At 50.8% G+C, this 22589-nt stretch overlaps 1 protein-coding gene across 1 annotated transcript in view; it reads left to right on the top strand.

Annotated features, from left to right (window-relative positions):
- Nucleotides 1–12899, top strand: part of BLK (BLK proto-oncogene, Src family tyrosine kinase) — a 72933-nt gene extending 60034 nt beyond the window's left edge. Inside the window, exons 7-13 of the mRNA XM_044268078.1 lie at nucleotides 4132–4278; nucleotides 4716–4868; nucleotides 6156–6335; nucleotides 7528–7604; nucleotides 10369–10519; nucleotides 11715–11846; nucleotides 12593–12899. Of these exons, the coding sequence (XP_044124013.1) occupies nucleotides 4132–4278; nucleotides 4716–4868; nucleotides 6156–6335; nucleotides 7528–7604; nucleotides 10369–10519; nucleotides 11715–11846; nucleotides 12593–12798 (1046 nt within the window). The 3' untranslated portion in view covers nucleotides 12799–12899. The remainder of the gene's footprint in view (nucleotides 1–4131; nucleotides 4279–4715; nucleotides 4869–6155; nucleotides 6336–7527; nucleotides 7605–10368; nucleotides 10520–11714; nucleotides 11847–12592) is intronic.
- The last annotated feature ends 9690 nt before the right edge of the window (nucleotides 12900–22589 follow it).

Here is a 22589-nt window from a genome sequence, read left to right on the forward strand (position 1 = left end):
TCGTCTCTGGCTCAGTGGGGACACTGAGGCTGGTGAGGTCTGAAGCGAGGGAGAGACCCAGAGCCACGTTTTGGAATCAAAGGATTTGGGAGCCCATAGACCCCTTAGAAATCATCTCAGCCGAGGCACTTACAGGCACCTGGAAGGTGACAGAGTTTGGAGAAAGGCCCGTGGCTGGGTATGAAAGACTGGGGGGGCCATTGTGGAGAATGGGGAGCATTCATGGATTCAACCCCCCCGATTGACCAAAACATTTCTGCCACCGCCTGCAGGCCACTGGGCTTTCTCTTTCTCTTTCATTTGGTTTTCTCTCCTTCTCTCCTTCTTAAAGTTCCTTTTGTTATGACATATAAAACATACAAAACTTGCATAAATTATAAGTGAGGGTATAACTACAGGAAACACCTGTGCAGCCACAGGAGAGCGAACATTCCAGACATCCATAGCCCTTCTCACCTCTCCACTTGTGCCCCTTTCTGACTCAACCTACCCACCCCTCCCCTAACAGAAATCATGGCTATCTCAACTCTTAAAGAAATTCTCTTTTCTTTTTCTTATTTTTTTTAAAGATTTTATTTATTTATTTATTTGAGAGCGAGAGCACTCACAAACAAAGGGAAGGACAGAAGGAGAAGCAGACTCCCCACTGAGCAGGTAGCCCAGTGCCAGTTCTATCCCAGGACCTTGGGATTGTGACCTGAGCTGAAGGCAGATGTTTAACCAACTGAGCCACCCAGGGGCCCCAACTCTTAGGGAAATCCTTTCTTGCTTTTCCTTATGGCTTCACCACCCATGGTTCCCGTATTCTTCAACTTGATGCAAGTGGAATCATACTATTTTTATTTTTATATGTCTTGTCCCTTCCACTTGACATTGTTTGTTACAGTCTATATTAATTTACTAGGCCTGCTGTCATAAAGTACCAGAAACCGGGGTGCACGGCTTCACAGAAAAAAACTGTGTCATGGTGCTGGAGGCTGGCAGTCCTAGATAGAGGTGGCGACAGGATTGGTTTCTTCTGAGGCTTCTCTCCTTGGCTTGTAGATAGCCACCTTCTACCTGTGTCCTGACCTGGTCTGTCCTCAGTCTGTGTCCTAACCTCCTTTTCTAATAAGGACACCAGTCATGTTGGATTAGTCAACTGTCTCCCCACCAATGACCTCTTTAAAGCTCCCATCTCCAAATAGAGTCACATTCTGAGCTACTGGAGGACTCCAACATAGGAATTTGGGAGGGACACAATTCAGCCCACAACAGGTACCCTCATGTTGTTGAGGACAGTGGTCCGTTCACATTCACTGCTCTACAGAACCCAACATATGACTATCTGTAAGCTGTTCCTCCTTTCTAATGTTGGGAGACATACGCTGTTTCCAGCTTGCAGCTGTTATGAACGGGCTGCTCTGGACCTTATTATATATGCTTCCTGGTACATACTTTCCATCTTTGGGATTCTGAGCCGATAGCCCCATTTGAAAGACGAGGATACTGAGTCCCTAAGGGAAGAACAACAGTGAACAGGGATCAGAGGATCAGAACCCAAGTCATCTAAGAGACTTTACAAGGTCTACAGTGTGTCCGGCTGGCCTGTCGTGAGCTGATGGAGGCGAATTTCCCTGAGTAACGTGAAGGAAGCCTTTGTTCATCATGTCATGCACATAAGGACCTCTTACATCCTTGTGGCCAATTTTTAACTGGAGGAGAGGTGGTGACAGTGACATCAGAGGAGGAAGGGGAGAGATGATGGCTGGGCTGCAAGCTGGTTCCCTGTGGTTGGGGCGATGAGAGGAGACAGAGGTTCTGCTTAGTGGGAGCACCTTGCCAGCCTCGTCCTCCAGCTCCATCACAGCTTGAGAACCACGGCGAGCGGAAGCCCCAGAGCAGCAAACAAGGGACAAAGAGGGCTGCTCATTATACCCTGGGAGGCTCAGGGGAGATCCCACGGCCTCCCCGCCCTTCAAAGGGTCAGGGCCAGGTTGAGGAGGGGGTGGTGCATTGGTCAGTTGGGTGCTCTATATAAAATTTCCGGAACTGTACCAGTGGATGAATTAAATCCATATATATCTATATATGGATATTGCCATATTGCCACCATTCCATTTTAATGGCAAAGCACCTTTGACCAAGAAGCGATATGGGAATCACTGGAGATGACATACCTGTTTTGTTTTTGGAGAATATTTCAAACATATACAGAAGTAGAGAGAATAGTATAATGGAACCCCTTGTACCCACATTCTGCTTGGACAGTGATCTCTCAGTCAATCCTATTTTCTGTATATTCCCACCCATCCCTACTATGTTGACACAAGTCCCAGAATCATGTGATTTTGCCCTGGACATGATGTCTTAGTCATTGTCTATTGCTAAGGTGCCCTCTGGAAGAGAGGGACCCCCCCCCACAACCTCAGGATGGAGGAAGGGGTTCTCTAAAGGTGGGGGTACCCCTCTTGTCCTTGCCCACCATGGGGAAGCTAGTCCAAGCTGGAAATTGGCCAGTTGGAGGCAGGGCTGCAGGACTGCCCCAGCATCATGAAGCCCCCACACACAGACGGACACAGACGGACACAGACACATGTGCACACATGCTCCTCAGAACTCTGAAGCAAGTGCCCTCCCTCTGCATCTGAAAACTGCAGCCAGCGGATAGAAGACAGGGAAGGAACGCTGCCCACAGAAGCCGGGGAAATGAATTCTCACCCCGTATTGCCTCTGTTGTCTCTTAGCCTCTCAAACCTCTGTTTATGGGTACCTGGGTGAGGATCAGATAGTTTCCCAGTCTGAAGGCAGACAGTTCTGCGGGCATTAAATCTCAATCTCTGGGAGCCCTGAACCAGCAGTTGAAAGTATTTGGAGGAATAACAATAAGAAGAATATTAAATTGTGAAAAGAAATGAGGGACAGGCCCTTGGATGAACCCCAGGCAAGCTGGAAGCCCTAAATCATGAGCTCCGGTAGCAGCATCGTGGGGAGGAGAACAGGGTCTCCTAGGCTTCTTATGATGCAGCCTACACGATGTCCAGCTGAAAAGAAAAAAAAAAAAAAAAAAAAGAGGAGGGGGAAAGAAAGGCCCTCTTCCTCACTACCCCGGTGGTGCAAGGTTCGATGAACTCGTTAGAGCCACTCTCCCGTTGCACTCACTGGGGCAAGGCAGGGGAGACAGTTTGCAACGAGCAGGGTGGAGCTGCGGTCGCGGGCGTGGGATGGGCCTGGCGACAGCAAGGTGCACACACACATCTTGCACGGTTTGTAAGTAGGTGATGAGAGGCGCAATAGCTAAGGGAGGGGAGAGGGAAAGGTGGTTTGCCAGGGAGACAAACAGCACCGCGGAAAAACCAGGCGTGCACACCCAGAAGAGGCGTCCGAGCCTGACACCTAGCGGTGGAGCTTTGTAAAAGCTTCCTCTCGGAGGGGGAAACCCTCAGCCGGCCACTAGCATTCCCCTTCCTGACCTCAGTTTCCTCATCTTCCCATTAAGAGTAGCGGGCGTGTTACCCAGAGAGCTGGACAGAGACATTTTATAAGAACATCAAGTCGTGGAAAGACGTTTCTCCAGTGGAAACTCTTGCCTCCTAAATTGCTCTTAACCTTTAGCATCTGCTATCCCTGTCTGCAGGCAGACAGTAATATACATGACAAGGTGCAGAGATGTTTATGAATTTGAACAGAATTCCTGGGAAATAGCTTATTATATTCTCCCCCACGGACATGAGTGCTTAAGTTTGGTGTTTGCTATTCCTTGTGGGGGCAGCACCAGCCTTTTCAGCTAGAATGAGTGAGTTGAATGAATCCAGGAATTAATCCATCCTCTAGTTCCTTCAATAACTCTACATTTCTCAATAAATAGTCCATGGCAAAGGGGGGTCCCTGGATGACCAGATGCCCAAGTAGGGGACAGCATGTTTGCTTCAGAGTTCTGGGATTCCCTGGCTGGGAGAGAAACATCAAGGTCTGAGTTGGGTGGCGAGGATAGGAAAGGCTTTCTGGAGGGCTGAGGTTGAGATGAAAGAAAGGTAACTTATGGTGGAAAGAGTTAAAGTGGAGGGCAGAATTTGGGTGGTTTTGAAATGAAGCCCAAATCTCAACCCTGATTTTCCCTCTGTATGCCTTGTATCTTTATTACTCCTCTAGGTGCCTTTTCCTTGACTGTGAAGGATGTAACCACCCAGGGGGAGATGATCAAACACTACAAGATCCGCTCCCTGGATGAAGGGGGCTATTACATCTCCCCCCGCATCACCTTCCCTACACTCCAGGCTTTGGTGCAGCATTATTCTCGTAAGAGGGGAGGATGTGACGGGGGTGCAGAGGAGCCCTTCGATCTGTCACTAGATCTCAAGATCATGTGAATCACTGGTGCCATCTTAGGGGAGGGGGCTATCCCAAAGCTGGGCAAGTATCGGCACAGTGATTCAAAGTCGATTTCCCTAATCCCTTCTACTGGCTCACTCAGCGTGTGACCACTTGGAGCATAACGAGGATTTTCAGTCTTAGAGCAGGTCAATGACAGCATGCCTTGCTTTACGCAAAATGAATGCAAATAGCAGAGAGTGTGTACAGAAAATGTGAACACAGGCATATGTGTACTTGGACATGGGAGTGTGGTTGGCAAAAACAAGAAAGGGACACAGCTGGGAAGGATATGGTTCCCTAGGGAGACCTGTGATTAGGCTACTCTGGTAATCTCCAGCTCCATCTCTTCTTCCCGAATGCAGAGAAAGGGGATGGTTTATGCCAGAGGCTGACCCAACCCTGTGTGAGTCTGGCTCCCCAAAACCTCTGGGCCCAGGATGAATGGGAAATCCCCCGGCAGTCTCTCAAGCTGGTCAGGAAACTCGGGTCTGGGCAGTTTGGCGATGTCTGGATGGGTGAGTATGTGGCCAGAAGCTTCTCTCCCTGCCCTGTGTCCTGAAGCACAGAAGGCTCGGGATATGCACACTGTATTGTGCTTCCCCAGAAAGCTTGTTTGGGAGAAGGGCCAGAGGCGATGGTACCCATTTCACAGATGAGGTAATGAAGGCAAGCCTAAGACACTGCAGTGACTTGGCCTCCGCTGTCAGGACACCATGGTGGTGCAGTAGGAACAGACTCCAGCTCTCCCAACATCTTAGTTGGTTCCCTCCCTCACTTTTCACTGCCCGGGGCTAGCCTGCCATGCACTGGTGTGTGAACTTGAACATCTGGCTAACTCCTCTTAGCTTTGGTTGCCAGATGGAAATGACCTGTTCAACATGGTCAATGGTGACCCAGGAGCTCCAGAAGTCTAATAATAGACCAAGCCACTGCTTGTAGCTGGGTGACAAGCTAGGTCACTGAGCTCCCCAGTCCCTGTACGTGTAGCTGACGACCACTCTTGTACTCACCAAGAGCACTAGCAGACTATGAAAGGCAGTGCTTTATTTTATTCCCGGACCCGTCCATAGCTCTGGGGCATGATACCCAGGTGAGATCCTACTGTGTCCCCAAACCCTCCTCCAGCAACCGGGACTGATGCCTGTGTGTGGAGCCCTACATAGGTCCTTGCAAAGATCTCCTGAGAAGGGTGTGTCAATTATTATTTATCTTTTACCTTTCAGTGTGGATGGGGGAGCTTGATGGTGGAGAATGTGGATGGAGGAAAATGTGGATGGGGGAGAATGTGGAGGTACAAGGGAAGGAAACTTGCAGGGCACAGAAAGGAGGGAAAGAGGTCTACAAGCCACCTCTGCCTTCTCGGCTGTGTTGCCATGGGCTGTGATGCCCATTTCCATGCTGAAGGTATTGTGTGGTAGAAGAGACTCGGGTCGGGAGAGGAGGCAGGCTATAGGAAGGACAGAAGGGACACGACACACCAGGACAAACCTGGTGCAGGGGCGAGGAGGTAAAACAGCTTCCCTCCAGGCAGGGAAGTTTCGCAACTTCCTGAGGCTCCAGTCGGGCACAAAAGGCTGAGATAGGCTGGCATCCTACAGGAAAAGCCAGCTCATCTGTCACCTATAGGACCCGAACATTCGAGCCCAGGGCTCCATCCTAGGGGGGCAGTTCTGACCTCAGTCCTCCACCTATAGAATAAGGGTGGCTCCTGGAAGCTTATAGATATTTTAGTGAAGTGATCACCTCCCATAGTGTCCAGGTCTTCTACATGGTTTCTTTATTCTCTCCCCGACCCGGCTCAGGTTATTACAAGAACAATGTGAAAGTGGCCATCAAGACCTTAAAGGAGGGAACCATGTCTCCGGAGGCCTTCCTGGCAGAGGCTAACATGATGAAAACTCTCCAGCATGAGAGGCTAGTTCGTCTCTACGCCGTGGTCACCAAGGAACCCATTTACATCGTGACCGAGTACATGGCCAGAGGTGGTGCCCTGCATGGGGCTGCATCGTCAGACAGGGGTGGGGAGGGGCCGGGTCAAGGCATGAGGAGCCCAGAAGGCTGAGGCTGATCTGCTGCAGTGGGTCTGCCAGGGAGCGGACCTCCGTGGGGGATCCCTGGGCCATGGGCCCCACCAATTAGCCAATATCCTACAGATCTAAGGTTTTCCATGGGACTGAGGGGCAGGAAGGAAGGATGGTGGGAAAAATATGGGTCAGTGGTTCTTTCAGAGCTGTGTCCCCATTCAGACACACTTCAGGCAACATTTTGGGGGGGCACCTTCTATGCCCAGCACTGTTTGATGCTGACTAGGGAGGGCAGAGCACTGCCAAGAGTGCTCGACAGGCATCCAGAGATGGTTCTGGTCCCAGTTCTGCCACTCACTAGCCGTGGACCTCTGACAACCATAAAGGACATCATGGGTGAAGAGAGAGATCAGGCCAGCTGGCCATGGAAGTCCACAGTGGAGCCAAGATCTCATGGGGCAGTGGGTGGGGGTCAGCCTGTGAGCTCCTTCCCACTCTTCCTGTGACCCTGATTGCCCAACGCTTCTGTAGGATCCTAACCTGCCATGTTAACCTAACTCCTTAGAAATCATCCTCAAGGGGGCCCCACATTGAGCTGGGAACTCAATGCCTCCGCCGCCCACCAGCCCCCCCACAGATGACCATCCCTCCCAGTTCTTAGATGTCACAGTGGAGCTGCATTTGTCCCCCGCACCAAACCCCAGGAGGCAGGGGTCTCCGTGCTGGCATTTTTTGCACCCTTAGTCCTCAGAGACAGAATCTCTGCCAACAAAGGGTGAAGAGGACAGGAAGACGCTGTGGGACATCATGCCAGGAGCAGGCACTGATACAGAGTCGGGAGATCAGGTTCTGCTCCTGGCTCCCCGGCTGGGTGGCTCTGACCCTTGCAGAAACCGAACTTCCTCTGAGCAGCTGGGAGCACAGTGGCTGCCTCCTGGGATGCTCTGATGACCGAGACTAGAATTTCTGTAAAGCAGAAAGCACTCTACTCTGCAGCTGTGGGTGGTTTTGTTCTCTGTGTACCGGAGATCTGACAGGGTGCCCCATGTTTCCTGACACCAGGTTGGGGGCAGCGCACACATGGGAGGGACCGGCACAGCCGGGGTTGGCTCATTTTGCACAAGAGCGGTTGCAACTTCTCTTTCCTTAGGATGCTTGCTGGATTTCCTGAAGACAGATGAAGGTAGCAGATTGTCCCTCCCCAGACTGATCGACATGTCAGCCCAGGTTTGTGAGCTATCAAGTATAACAAAGCCCAAGAGTAGTGATGACCAAGTGGACCCAGAACCCCACCCTCTCCTCTGTGCCTTGTGGCTTCATGAAACTGACTATTCAGAGGTTGTAGCCACTCAATTTAGGCTGGGCTGGGAAGGGCAGAAAACACAGAGTAATAACGGTTTAAATTTGTAAATATCCAGCGGTGTTCTGTGTGGGGACAAGTAAGTGGGTCTTTCCCCCAAAGACACAGGGACCCACATTTCTTCCATCTGCTCGGCACTTAGCATGTCATTTAAGCCCACCTTCTTCCTTCTAACAGCTGAGCCACTCAGGCTTCCCACCTTCCTCCTTCTAGAGACATGTCCCTGAAGTCACCTACTATCCTTACTTTGATATTTCTTTCCTTGCCCCCAACCATGTCACCTGGCCACACCCAGGCTGTGAAGGAGGTTGGGAAATGCAGTCTTTATTCTGGGCCGTTGGGATGAAGTGAGGCGAGTCCCATTATTCCTGAAGAGAATGGATGGTGTGGGGGACCCGGAGAGTTCACCTGAATTCCATGTGACAGTGTAGGCAGGCGTGTCGTGACCTCCTTTCTTCCTCAGATTATGCCCACAAATGCCTCCTCCAGCAGGTGAATCACAGTCCAGGCTTCATGAGGTGAAGATCGAAAGGGAGAGAAGGGGTCGTTCCTCCCTGGGGATGTTAGCTGAGGGTTCTAACTGGCAGGGAAACACATCTGATGGCCCTGAGTGTGTGTGTCTGCTAAAACTGGAACTCTCAGCAGAAAAGCTCTGGTCTGTGGTCAGCCGGTGAGACCCAGAAACACACACACATCCGCCTCCAGAGAGGAAACCTCCCCCTCACCCCACACCACCACCCCATCCCCACCTTGTCTGGTATTATCTGTTATTAGTATCAGCACAGGAACTGATGTCACCATGCCCTTTTTCCACTAAGGTTAGCGCACCTGGGTTTGGGTAGGGTGCTGAGTGGTCTCGGAAAATTAACACTGGTAACCAGCCTCAAACCACAAAACAGTGTTAAGAGTGGCCACCCCTTCTTTCTTTCTTTCTTTCTTTGCCTTTCTCACTCTCCTCTGTCTCTTTCTCAGTCCCTGGGGAAATCTTGGGTCTTCCCAGGGGCAAAGGATGTGAAAAACCACCTGCATTTATACCTAAGGGTGGCCAAGAATCTAAGGCTTAGGAAACCAGAAAATCAGAACCTTCCAAGTGAACAGCTTCTACACCCCATTCTAGTCTTGCTTGTGCCTCAGCACACACGTGTGTGGACACACACACACACACACGCACACGCACACGACACTTCTGGGCACTTCTTTTCCTGCTTTGCAGGATGAAATGCAAATCCCACCTATAACCGTAATCCATATGTCCTACTTTGCAGCCCCACAGCATCCCCCCTCCCCGATGTCCTGTCACACGCCTGAGCCCTCACTCAGGCTGCCCCCTTCACCCAGAATGCCTGGGCAAAATCCTAGCATTTCATCCAGCAAAACCCTAATCGACATTCAAGACCCAAGTTAAATTCAATTCAGATTTCCCTGGATGGGAAAGGGGCAGAGAACACTTTCTGCATGAGTTTCTGCTAGCCCTGTGTGTGGTGTAGTCGTCTTGAAAGCCCATCTGGTTCTCTCGCAACTTTCCCCCCACCCTTTGGTATGATTTCTAGTACTTCTAGTACGCATTTGTTAATGGGAGGAGTGCTGGTAAATGTTATCTAGATCCAAGATATTTGGTATTCGGCTTTCTAGCCTCCACAGTAGCATACCAATAAATGTATGATTTAGCAAAGGAATAAATGAATGACTAAGTGAATGGATTCATGAATAAACCAGGGCAGATGGACGCTTACGGAGAAGTAGGATGAAGTCCAGTACTGCGTTCTTGCCATCGCTGGTCTGGGGGTACATTGGCATTTTATGCTCTGCCTTGGTTCCTTCATCCATCAAGCGGGAGTGAGAAGAATAAAGCCTCAATGAGTTTCCTCGACTACAAGACACAAGTGCCACATGAGCAGCTATTCCTGGCCCAGTGGTGGTGATGGAGGACAGAAATGGCCTCTGGTCCACTGGAATTCTGCGCATGCCCTCTGAGGGCCTAGTTAGCCACCTGACCACATGTCTTGTGTAATGCCCACCTCAACTCCGCACCCTGGAGACCCCTTTCCTCATGTTCCAGGTCAGGACAGAGACCCCTCAGAGAGCTTAAGCAGCTCCAATCCAAGCTCCCTGCTCTTGAACAGTGCTGCTGACTTGGCGAGGAGAGAAAACCCTTTCTTTCCCTCCTTCCCTGCCCTTTTCTTCCCCGACCCCTTAAAAGACCTTCTTCTCCTGCTTTCATTCTGCTGTCTTCCTTCCCTGCAAACACTTGGAAGGACAGAGAAGTGGGTGAGGGGTTCAGGCAGCTCTGGCTCTGATATCCACGTCTCCGCTTTTCTGGGCTCTTCGAGGGCTGGGGTCTATAGCTTATTCAGCTGAAGAGTGGTGGAAGCCAGTTTTCTCCCCTCCGGAATCGGCTTCTTCTCCTTCTCCAGGAGCACTCCGCGTCCCCTATGCATCTGCCAACAAACACACACACAGACCTCCAAGTGTTCCTGCCCCTTCCAGGCTATGAGGGGGTGAGGACCGGCCCTCCAGATAGGTGGGCAGGTCCTTCCTCTCCTGATAGGGGCTCTACAGGGCATGCTGGTTGGCTCCATCCTTGCCTGGAGGTCCCTGCGCTGTCCTTCACTGTGTGGCTTGTTCCCTCAGATTGCCGAAGGAATGGCGTACATCGAGCAAATGAATTCGATCCACCGCGACCTGAGGGCAGCCAACATCCTGGTGTCTGAGACCCTGTGCTGCAAGATTGCGGACTTCGGCTTGGCCCGCATCATTGACAGTGAATACACCGCTCAAGAAGGTGGGCGGAGCCCCCATCTACAAGGAAGACCTTGGGCCTTACCTTCCCCAACTCCCTAAACCCCCTTGTGCTTCTCCTTGACACTTCAGAGAAGAGCTTTGTGGTTTTCCCAATTCTGGCCTCACTCCCAGGTAGATCAGCGTTTCTGTAAAGGGGCTACACTAGTGTCTGATGAGGAATGGTTTTGTGATGAAGTAGGTTTGGAGATGCTGCATAGGCTGTTCAGACCCTCTTTGGAGATTCCTGGTGCACACCAACAAATGAAAGGCACTGATAAGTCCTGCAACAAAGAAACAGCATATATTTGCTTCACCTGTCTCTCCAAAACTAATTTGAGCCCAAGGTACTTTTTTCACTTGGCTTCTATAAGCCTCCCACAGATATAGGGTTTCTCAGAACACACTATGGAAAACATTTTTTTGAAGCATGAGCAGGCAGTAAATGCTTATACCTGAATTAGGGTTTCCACAGAGCACTCTGCTTTTTTTCATGAGACAAAAAAAAAAAAAAAAAAAAAAAATCTTCATGAGAAGATTTAAAATGGTCAAATACATGTATCAAGTAAGCTAGCAAGCAATATTAGCTGAGCATATTAATCAGTTGGCACAGGAGAAGGATCAATAGGGCTTGTTCTCTGAGGAAGCTTCAGGCTGGCTGGGGAACCCGAGAAAGAAGGGCAAGGAAGGAGGTAATCCCACGCTGAGCTGTATGCTGTCTACTCTAAATGCTGACCAGACTGCAGCTCCCAGGGGGCTTCACGGGACAGCGGGATTGGAATTCCCTCCTCACCGTGACCCTAGGTGGCACACAAGTCTCTTGTCATCAGTTCCATTTTGCAATTAGGGATTAAAAGGCAGGGACCCGTTAAGGTGACTTGCCCAAACCATGGATTTCTGTTATTAAACACGTGAGGGGGAAATGACTCTTCTGTCCCAGGTGGAAACACATATGGGTTGTCTTGTGAAGCCCACTGAACCAAGACCCAAACAGGGTGACAGAGTTTGTCTCTTGGGCTGTGCACCCCTAGAGTCTTCAACATGCCTACTCATGTGTTCTAGTGGGTCTTAGTGGTTCTCTGGAAGCATCTCTGTTGTGTACAGAGATGGTGGTACAAGGCCTGCTAAAGAGGGGGAGGGAAGGTGCATAGGGAGAGTCTGTCATGACCTCACAAAGCTGCCTGTGGCTTTTCTCATAGGCGCCAAGTTCCCCATCAAGTGGACTGCCCCAGAGGCCATCCATTTTGGGGTGTTCACCATCAAAGCAGATGTGTGGTCGTTTGGAATCCTCCTGATGGAAATAGTCACTTATGGGCGTGTACCCTATCCAGGTAGGTGGCTTGGTCCCACAGTGACTAGATGGGCTCCCTGCCTTCCAGAAATGGCTGCAATGACAGATATCCCATCCTTAGTGCCTGGAGCTGCCCACATCTATGTCAGAATGGGGTCCCCGCAATTGGAACAGAGACTCATTCATGTCACTCTGGGGATAGAGGCTCTGTGCCCCTTCCTCAACATTGCTTTGGCAACAGGGCTGTGCCCCTTCATTCAGGACAGGTCAGTAAACCCCCAAACCAGGAATTAAGTGAAGGTCAGTGTCTGAACTCAAGTTCACTCCAAACTGGTTCTCACTTGAGGACGGCTTGTCTCTCCTCTGACCTTGCACCTTGGGTGTAGTTCCGGAAGCCATGTTCTGACTGTACAACGTCCCAGCCCTCCCCACCCCCGCACTGGGCCGCTAAAGGGGTTGGCCAGCTCAGCAGCCTACAGCCAGCGGTCTCCCTCCACCGGCTGGTGCATCTTCACGGAGCACCTGGCCAGCGAGGTTCGGGCTTGGGCTGTGTGTCCATGGCAGGTAAGCAAGACAGGGTCCCACACACGGAGGAACTGCCCGCACTAAGGAGACAGCCCAAGCCTCCCCTCCAACTGTTCTCAGAGGAATGACATATAAATAAAGGGTTGTTTCTCAGGGGCACCAGCTGGGCAGCCCAGTGACCTGCGAGGGAGGATGCGGTGGTCTTGGCCTCACGGGCTCCTGCCGCCCCTCATCCGCGCTCTGCGTCCCCTCCGCCTGCAGGAATGAGCAACCCCGAGGTCATCCGCAGCCTGGAGCGCGGCTACCGCATGCCGCGGCCGGACTCGTGCCCGCCGGAGCTGTACCGCGGTGTCATCGCTGAGTGCTGGAGGAGCCGGCCAGAGGAGCGGCCCACATTTGAGTTCCTGCAGTCAGTGCTCGAGGACTTCCACACAGCCACGGAGCAGCAGTACGAGCTGCAGCCCTAGGCCCTGACGCAGGGACACGCGTCCGGGGCCCGCGAGGCCCGGGGATGGCTCACACCTGCGACCCATCCTGTAGAACTGACCAGGCATGGTCACCTCGCAGCTTTTATTCCAGCCCCAGCCAGCCTGGAAAGGCAGGGAGGAATTGGTACGCCCATTTCTCAGATGAGGAAAGTAGAGGTAGAGGTGGCCTGATGGGTGGATCACACAGCACGGACTCTGGACATCCAATGGCAGTACCCCCCTTCTCTGGCTGTGTGACCTTGGGTGAGTCACTCAGCCTCTCTGTTCCTCTGCTGTCTTACTTGTACAATGAGGGAAGAACCATGATAGTACCTACCTCGTATGTTCCTCGAGAGGATTACATTCCTTAACCCCAGTAAGATGTTCAGAATAGTGCCCGGCAAACGCCTGGTACACCGTTAAACGTTTGGCATCGCGTGACAACCCTGAGCTGGCGCCAAAAGCGAGAAGTCGGCTACAGGTGACTGGGGAGTCCGGCTGCTCTCACCTGCGCCATCCGCGCCCCTGTCCTGCTTGCTCTCTGCTACCCCAGAAGCAGGACTGGGTCCTCTGAGATGTCCGTTCAGAGAAGCGTCCAGCGCTTTGGGGACTTTTCCGTAATAAAGTCACGAGATCTGACCTTCGTCGTGTCGTTACTGGGGACAAGCCTGGACCTCGCTACGTGACACAGGTGGTTTGCATGAGTGACGCGGCGAGGGACTCGCGGATTCATGGAAACTGAGCCCCGACCTCAAGGACAACACCGCAGACCCAGGGGTCATGGCCTTTTAGGGGAGGCTTGAGCGGGGCCGGCAGGTGGCGCCCTCACCTCAGAAATCCCTGGGTTTCTGGTCTGAGTCCAGGACCGGTTGCTGAGGCCTGGCAGTTGGGAGGGTGCGAACCGCACTTGTTGGGGGTGCGTGCACGGGGAGCGAGCGCCCTGGGCTCTGAGTCCTGCGACCAGGTGCAACAACGAGGTGCGGACGATGATGGGATGGTAACACCAGGAAACATTCAAGGCTTCACACTGTTCAGGAGGCTCACTATTTGTCATGGTGTTTTTTTGTTGTTGTTTTTATTTATAATAGATTTATTATAATAGATTATTATTAAATAGATTTATTATGATAGATTTTTTTGAGAATTTAGGTTTATGAAAAATAAGTGGAAAGAATAAAGAATGTCCATTTACCCCTCACCCCCGCCCCTCTATTTCCTCTGTTACTAACATCTTGCCATAGTGTGGTTCATTTGTTACAATTGACAGGCCAAATTAACACATCATTACTAGCTAAAGCCCCTAGTTTACATTAGGATTCGCTCTTTGTGTTATATTGTATGTGTTTTGGACAAATGTATAATGACTTGCCTCCAGCATTATGCTATCATATAAAATAGTTTCAATGCCCTAAAAATCCCTTATGCTTCTATTCATCCCTCCCTCCCTTTAAACCCCTGGCCATCAATTTGCCATGTTTTGACCCCTCTGATCCTGGTAACCCAAGGAATATTACAATGTTGTGTACAGAGGAAGAAAGGCAGGCACAAAGAGATTGGGTAGTATTCCCAGGTCACACTGCTCATTAGTGGTGGGAGGGGGTTGTGGAGGCGAGCACAGCTGCTGGACTATGGCAGCAGAGTCTTGGCGGGAGCTGCTGGGCTGGGAGAACCTCACCGGAGGAGCTGCCCCTGTAGGGGAACGGAGGTGACTGGGCAAAGAAGAACAAACATCTGTATGGTCCTTGGGATTTCCAGTATGCATTCCTGTAAGGTCCTTGGGATTTCTAGTATGTGTTCCCATACTGTCTATGGATTCTCAAACAGCTCTGGGGAGGCATCACCATTGTTATCAAGCCTATACTCCTTTCCATACAAGAAATAAATGACAGAGGCTCCACACCACGAAGCTTATTCAGAGGCTCTTAGCTGGCCTGTGCTGGACCCCAGATTTGAACCCATTCTTTGCCCCCCAGCCCCTCTCCACAAACTACCACGTAGGTGAACACGACAATCCCAGGAGCAGGCTTTGCTGGTACGTGGAGGTGAGGCAGGCTCACATGGAGCCTAGTGAGTGTGTGTGAAGCAGGCAACATGGTCAGATTGGGGCTGATTTGGGCGAGAGTACTGCGGAGTCTTTCAGAAAAAAAAATTCACAGCTCAACCTCCCCCACTCTGGAGGAGGCCTAGTGCCCAAGCCCCATCTCCTCAGAATATCTGGGAATTGGGGCTGTCAGGGCCAGACCCCAAGATGAGGGAACATGGCTGGAGGGAACTAAGCTGGAATTCAGGGTAACCTGTAGAGGGTTGGGGAGGGCACCAGACAGACAGATCTGAGCCCATAAGGCTTACAGATGGTCCTCCTGAGAGGACCTAACAGTGACTCTGGAGGGAGAACTGGAAGGAGTCCTATCAGTCAGATAGAAAATGAATCCCTCCTTCCTGCTTAGCAGCCTGGACCTACAGCCTGGACACCACCTCCCTGCCTCTCATGGCCCCTCTGAAGTAGTTTCCAGCAACTTGGGCTCCAGCTGTCCAGAGCTGCAAGGCCTGGGGCTGGCTCGTCACCTCGCTGAACCCCACCACCTTCCCCATAAAGATGAAGTGGGTTCTCTCGGTGCTTTGTAACTGCACTGCTTCTAAAAATCACTTCAGCTCCTTGTTTTGAAAAACAGGTTTCTTGGGGTGCCTGAGTAGCTCAGTGAGTTCAGTGACTCTTGGTCTCAGCTCAGGTCATGATCTCGTGGGTTGTGGGATCGAGCCCAGCACTGGGCTCTGTGCTCAGCAGGGTGTTTGAGATTCTCTCCCTCTGCACCCTTCCTAAGGTGCTCTCTCTCTCTCACCCTCTCTCAATTAAATAAAGCTTCGGAAGAACATAATAAATAAAAGACAGGCTTCTAGTCGCTCTCTGAGATTCTGATCCAGCGGGTCTAAGGTGGGATCTGGAAACCTCATCTTTTCTAGAGCCCTCAACCCTGGCTGCGGTTCAGATGATGGTGCGGTGAAGGTTAGACCATGACACAGGGGAAGGAACATCTAAAAATACCAGTGCCAGGATTCCAGGAAGGGCCTGACCATTGGCACATTTTAGATGTCTGCAGCTAATACTAGAGTTCAGCCAGGATTGGGAACCATGGGGCTAGGCTGCATGGGGTTGGGAAGGAGCCTTCCCAGGAGGGCAAGCCGCAAGGCACCAGGGGTTTCTAGTCTGATGCTCGGGTCCTGGAATTGCAAGACCAGCTCATGTCTGTTACTTTTCCCAGTTCTCTATGCAAGTCCTAACCTGCAGAAACTAGAAAAGAAACCCATGAGCCCAGTGCTTTCTCAAACCCACCTTGTCAGGCACACAGAAGTTTTCTGGAGGTGAGGCTGGAGCCCAATCTTGAGGGACCAGAGAGACATTTCACCACCAGGAGGCGCCCTTGCCTCAGCGGTGCCCAGAACTGAGCCTGAGTGCCCCAGGAGGTTTTGTTAGGACAATCGTTCAATTTATAAAGACCCAGAAGCTTTTCAATTCCCAGCCAGAAAGTGAAGTGTGAGAGGATGTGGAGAGAGATGCAGCATGACAGAGACAGATACAGAGAGAGACAAGACGGAGAGAAACAGAGACACAGAGAGAGCCTGAATGGGCAGAGGTGACATTTCCTGCTCTGGGAATTTGTCTTCCGAGTGGGAGGGCTGCTCACTCAGGGCTGTGGAGGTCATATTTTCCCGCCAGGATCTGTGAGTGGGAGGAAATTGCAGGGAGAACCCGGGCCTGAGATATTTGATCGCTGCCCGTCTCCCAGAGCTCTGGCGAGGAGCACACCCGGCCTTGGACCCAGACCTCTCCCTGCCTGTGATGGAAACCCTGCCTTCCTTTCCCTCTTCCTCCACAGAGGCAGGACACATGTGCAGCAATGGAATTGCTGCAGCATTTGAAAATGAAGAACGGCAAGATCTTTGGGGTTACATAGACCTGGGTTCAAATACAAGCACTTCCTTTACCAGGATGTGTGACCTTGGACCCTTGACTTGATTTCTCTGAGCCTCAGTTTCTTCATCTATAAAATGGACATAAAATAAAAATACCCAAAGTAGGGGCACCTAGGTGGCTCCGTGGGTTGAGCTTCCAACTCTTGATTTTGGCTCAGGTCATGACCTTGGGGTCGTGGCATTGAGCAGCCTGGCATTGGGCTTCACAGGCTTAACACAGAATCTGCTTGAGATTCTCCTTCCCTTTTCTTCTCCCCGCATCCAGTCACACTCTAAATAAGTGAGTGGGTGGATGGATGGATGGATGGATGAATAATCTTTTTTACAAAACACCTAAAATATGGGCTTGTTTCGAGATTTAGACTAAATAGTACACACGAGGCATTTATCATTGTGCCTGTCTTCTGGCAAATGCTCAGAAATGTTAGCTCTTATTATTATTCTTGGGATAGCCCCCAGAGAAAGGCCTTTAAAGACACTGAGTCACAACCTCCAACACCTTACCTGGGTTTCCCTGTCCTCTGTGATATGTCTCCAGACTTGGGCTTCTAATACCACCAGTATTCTCTTCTCCACTCATTGCCATGATTTTTCTTTGTTGTCTCTCACACCCCTCCCACCTTCGAGGAAGGACTTCAAAAAGAACACACGGGATATGAAGTCAAGGACCTAGGTTTAGCAGCACTTTCCAGCTGTGCAACCTTGGATAAATAACTCAAGTTCTCTGAGCCTCCACTTTGTCTGTGAACAGGTGAGAACAATGACTCCCTTGCAAGGTTGTTTTAAGGATTTAAAGAGTAGTTTAAAAATGGAATGGTAGATTGGGCTGCCGGAACAAGTACCACAGAGTGGGGGATGTCAGCCACAGAAATGTCTTTTCTCATAGCTTTGGATGCTTGTTTCAGAAACAAGCCTATTTGGTGTGGGTAAAGTTCTCATCTACAAATAAGTAAGATCCACAGAGAAGCTGGAACACCAGTGGACCAGCTCCTTTTTTTTTTTTTAAGGTTTTGCTTTTAAGTAATCTCTCCACTCAACTTGAACTCCAAGAGGCCCCAGCAGAGTTTCTTGCTCTACCGACTGAGCCAGCCAGGAGCCCCAGCAGAGGACCGGCTTCCTGTAGGACAGTCTAGATTTATACAAAAGATAAATCTGTCTTTAAAATGAAATGATTTATTTTATAGAAGGGTCCACCACATATTCCTTCAGGTACTTTAAAAAGCAGTCTTCGAGGTTCTTCAGGCCTTCTGTCATCCTCGGTTTTGGTTTTGGCTGTGGTAAAACACCCCTCACATAAAATGTCCCTACCAGTCTAGGCACTTCCCAAGTGTGCTGGTCCGCGGTGTCCCATTCCCTCACATTGCCATGCAGCCACCAGCACCCTCCACCTTCAGAACTTGTTCGTCTTCCCAAACTGAAACTCCATCCCCACTGAATGCCAGCTCCCCACTCATCAACAGCTCCTCCCCCCCCCTCCAAGCTCCCATTCTACTCTACTTCCTGTCTCTGGGGATTTGGCTGTTCTAAGCACCTCATGTAAATGGAAATTTGAATCATATAGCATGTGTCCTTTGGTGTCCACTTATTTCATTTGGCGTGGTGGCCTCCAGGTTCATCTATACTGTGGCCTGGGTCAGAATTCCCTCCTTTGAGACTGAATGAGATTCCACTGTGTGTTGTCTGTATTGCATTTTGTTTATCCATTCATCTCTTGAGGGGGATTTGGGTTGTTTCTACCTCTTGGCTGTTGTGAATAATGCTGTTATGAACATGGGTGTACAAATACTCTTCAATATTCAAGCCTGGGGGGCGCCTGGGTGGCTTAGTGGGTTTAAAGCCTCTGCCTTTGGCTCAGGTCATGATCTCAGGGTCCTGGGATCGAGCCCCGCATCGGGCTCTCTGCTCAGCGGGGAGCCTGCTTCCTCCTCTCTCTCTCTGCCTTCCTCTCTGCCTGCTTGTGATCTCTGTCTGTCAAATAAATAAATAAAATCTTAAAATAAAAAAAAAAAGATTCAAGCCTGGGGGTGTGTGGGTGGCTCAGTTACTGTCGGCCTTCGGCTCAGATCATGATACCGGAGTCTTGGGATTGAGTCCCACATTGGGCTCCTTGCTCAATGTGGAGTCTGCTTCTCCTGCTGACCCTCCCCCATCTTGTGCACTCTCTCTCTCTTACTCTTTCTCAAGTAAATGAATAAAATATTAAAAAAAAAAAAACAGATCTAAGTCAGGACCATAGAATAGTTCTATTTTCTTTTCTTTCTTTCTTTCTTTTCTTTTCTTTTTTTTTTTTTTTTTGGAGAGAGAGAGCCCATATGCATGAGTAGGGGGTGGGGCAGAGGGAGAAAGAGGGTCTTAAGCAGACTCCCTGCCGAGGGTGGAGCTCCGCCCAGGACCCTGAGATCATAACCTGAGCCAAAACCTAGAGTCAGATGCTTAACGGACTGAGCCACCCAGGCGCTCTATTTTTAATGTTTTACGGAACTGCTGTAGTGTTATCACAGCAGCTGCTCCGTTCTGCGTTCCCAGCAGCACTGAACAAGGCTTCTGACTCCTCCCCACTGATGTCTTCTGCTTGTTTTGACCCAGCCCTCTTACTGGGTGTGAGGTGGACGCTGTCATCTAACAGCAATCACCCAACATCGTTCGACTCTGGGCCCCACAGAACCTCAGGCCCTTCTGACAGGCCCTCAGGTGACTCTGGGTTTCTAGGGGTGCATTGTCCCCTGCGTGTGCTCGACGAACCACTCTGGGATGGTGCCTCTGCTGTCTCCCACGGGACACAGTGGCTCAGGGGTCTTTGTAGGCTTGGCTGAGAGGTCCCAGGTGGATGGAGGTCCTGAGGCAGGGAATAGCGCTCTATTTTGAGGAAAAAACCTCTCAGCTTCCTTCCAGGGGAGTCCACCCCAGCACCACCTCAGGTGACCTGGATTTGCCCAGGGCTCTCACCAGCCATCCCCAGGTGGGCCTGCATCCTGGTGGACACATGTGCAGGTGTTCACAAGGGTTTGCAGGACATGCAGCATCTCCGTCCTCACTGGAATGAACCATGTCCAGCTTGGGACACTCGGCCGTAGGAGATAGAGCAGAAGGCATCGGCCACCAGGCAGATCAGGGAAGACAAGAGACACCTGGACCTCCAACAGGCTTGTGGTGAATCCTGTAGCCAAACTGGCCTCTTCAAATTTTCTGGAATGGACAGCCAACCTTGATACCATGTTTAGAATCTTAGAGAGCTGAATAAAACTTTCCTGATCAGTCAGCATTTATTGAGTCTGAAGTACCATCACAACCTGGAAAAGTAGATACTATGATCCTCATTTTATAAATGAGGGGACTGGGGCACAGAGAGGTAAGTAACTGGCCCAAGGATACAAAGCCGGTAAGTGGTGGCATGAGGACTCACTACTTAACCATTCTTCCAGAAAGACTCTGGTCAAGATGTTCCAAGCTGGGTTCCTGGGAGCCTTGGGGATCTATGGTGGGTCTTGGGAGTAGGAAGCTCCCAGTAGGATGGAAGTAGGAGTTGAGAGGGCCCCACTCACCCACTTCAGGCACCAAGGTCCCTCTTCCTATCTATTTCACATGTTCAGCTGCCCTACAAGGGTTATTTCCCTGTCCACCCAACACACTCGGATTCCTGGTGGACAGATGTTCATTGACGCCAGGTTTTTCTGGAAATAGAAATCCTCATATCTGAGCACTCTCCAAATCAGGTTAGTTGATTCCCTAGAAATCCCCATTCCGTAGCCATGCCAGAAGAGCTCTTTATTTCTTGGAACAGATCATAGAGCCTTGAACACAGTGACCCTCAGAATGGATGCAGCACTTGCCATTTACAAAAGGGTGTACTCGCTTTGTGTTGCCTGGCATGTTTTCCCCGGTTCCTCTTGCTTCAGGCCAGGAGGAAGGCAGTGATGCTGGCACATTCCCCGCCATCACATCAGAGAGAATGGAGGGGCTGGAACGCAAATCCTGGGCTCCTGGCTCCATGCCCAGCACTTGAGGGACCCAGCAAGTGCACTGAGATTAAACGTGCACTTGAGAAGTGAGGAACAGGGCAGACACAGCCTGCTCAGGGCCTGCTGAGTGGCCCTCGAGGGGCAATCCTTTTAATAAGGTTAAGCAAACCGTTCCAAGAGGATGACAGGGAAGTTTTGTGAATGCCTGGTGGAAAAGAAGCAGGGGAAAGAAACATATGGCACCGATGAGGCCACCAGGCTTAATGGATTCTCATCCTTGAGACAGCAACGTGGCCCCTGGAGAGGTGAGGTGGCCACAGCCCCCAGGCATGAGGTCAGGAACTGTGCTGGTGATTCATAGAGTAACAACTCCGCCTGACATCAGCCAGAGACCTAAAAATAGCCACCAGAGAATGTCCAGAAGATAATGGGGGAAAAGTCAAAATTTGTGGGCAGAACAGTGGCTGCACATGGAAAATGTCTCACTGGCACCTGCAGAGAACTAGCGACCTTTCAGGTCCTTTCTTGACCCTGAAGGGATACAGCAATGGGGAAGATGAGAAGCTACACCCAAAGAACCTTTAAGTCTGCCCTCATCCGTGGGAGCTTAAGTCTCATACCACTCATGCTCATGATTGAGGATGCTGGTAGCAATGCCATTTACCAACGTTACATGTCAGGCTTAAGCTCTCCTTAAGCTTTATACGCACAAACTCATTTAGTCCACAAGACAACCATCAGAAGCAGGTTCTGATACTAGTCCCCTTTTGTAAATGAGAAAACCAAGGCTCTCAGGCTCTCGGGGGTGAGGTCATCTGCCAAGAACAAGCAACTAAGACTTGAGCCCAAGAACACCCAACTAAGTAAGACTCAAGCCTCTGAGCAGAGCCTCTCCCAGCTAGAATTCCCTAGGAGAGGGAGCAAGCTGAGGCTTTGAGGCTGCCCACTGCACAGCAAGCTGGAGGCAGAGCTGGAGCTGGCCCCAGAATCCACTGGTGGGGGCTTTGCCCACACCCCTTTGGCCTCTCTCCCATGCCAGTCACCAATCATGTGGACGGAAAGATTTTGGAAGAATTGGGCAGTGTGTTCACTTTAACTCTTGGCTCTGCCTCTTACTGGCTATGGAATTCCCTGACAAATTATTTAAACTCTGAAACTCAGTTTCATCATCTTTAAAGTGGACACAAACATACCTCAAAGGGAAGCCGGGATGAAGTGAGGTAATGTACATAAACCTGTGGGTACAGGGTTGTGCCCACAGTAGGATAGCAGCACATGCATGCTCCCGTCCCCCTATTAGAGCTCAGGCCAGACAGCATCTTCCCTGGGTCACCTGAAAGCCAGTGTGGGAGCCCTGCCTCCCCACCCCCACCCCATCTGCCTCCATCTCCAATCAGCAGTTGGGCCCCAAGGCTACCGCATCTCTGTGGCTAGCAGAGACTGACAGGGGCTGATGGGAGCCAGTCCCAAGGGGTCTGAAGGCAGATTACTGAGGACTGATGAGGTGAAGAGGGATTGCTGCCATGAGCTGACAGAGTTGCCTGGGAAGATGGGAAGGCAAGAGGGTAAGGGGGTTCCCTAATCTCACCTGATGTCTTCTGGAAGGGCAAGGATACCATCTGGGGACATCACCGCTGGAACCTTTCCTTCTGTGCCAAGATCACTGCATCTCTTGGTTAAAATTAGCTTCCTGCTCATTACTCTGGACTGAATGGCCTTTTCCCATGAACCACCAGGACTTGGCCTTGTACAGATAGGGGCTGGGCTATGCCCTCTATTTTCCAGAGAGCAAACAGGGCACCTGTTTCCATTCAGGAGACTGGACAGGAGGTGGGGTGTGTGCATAAGAGTGTTTACACA

This window comes from Neovison vison, chromosome 11 (genome assembly GCF_020171115.1).
Source record: "Neovison vison isolate M4711 chromosome 11, ASM_NN_V1, whole genome shotgun sequence".
NCBI lineage: Eukaryota > Metazoa > Chordata > Mammalia > Carnivora > Mustelidae > Neogale > Neogale vison.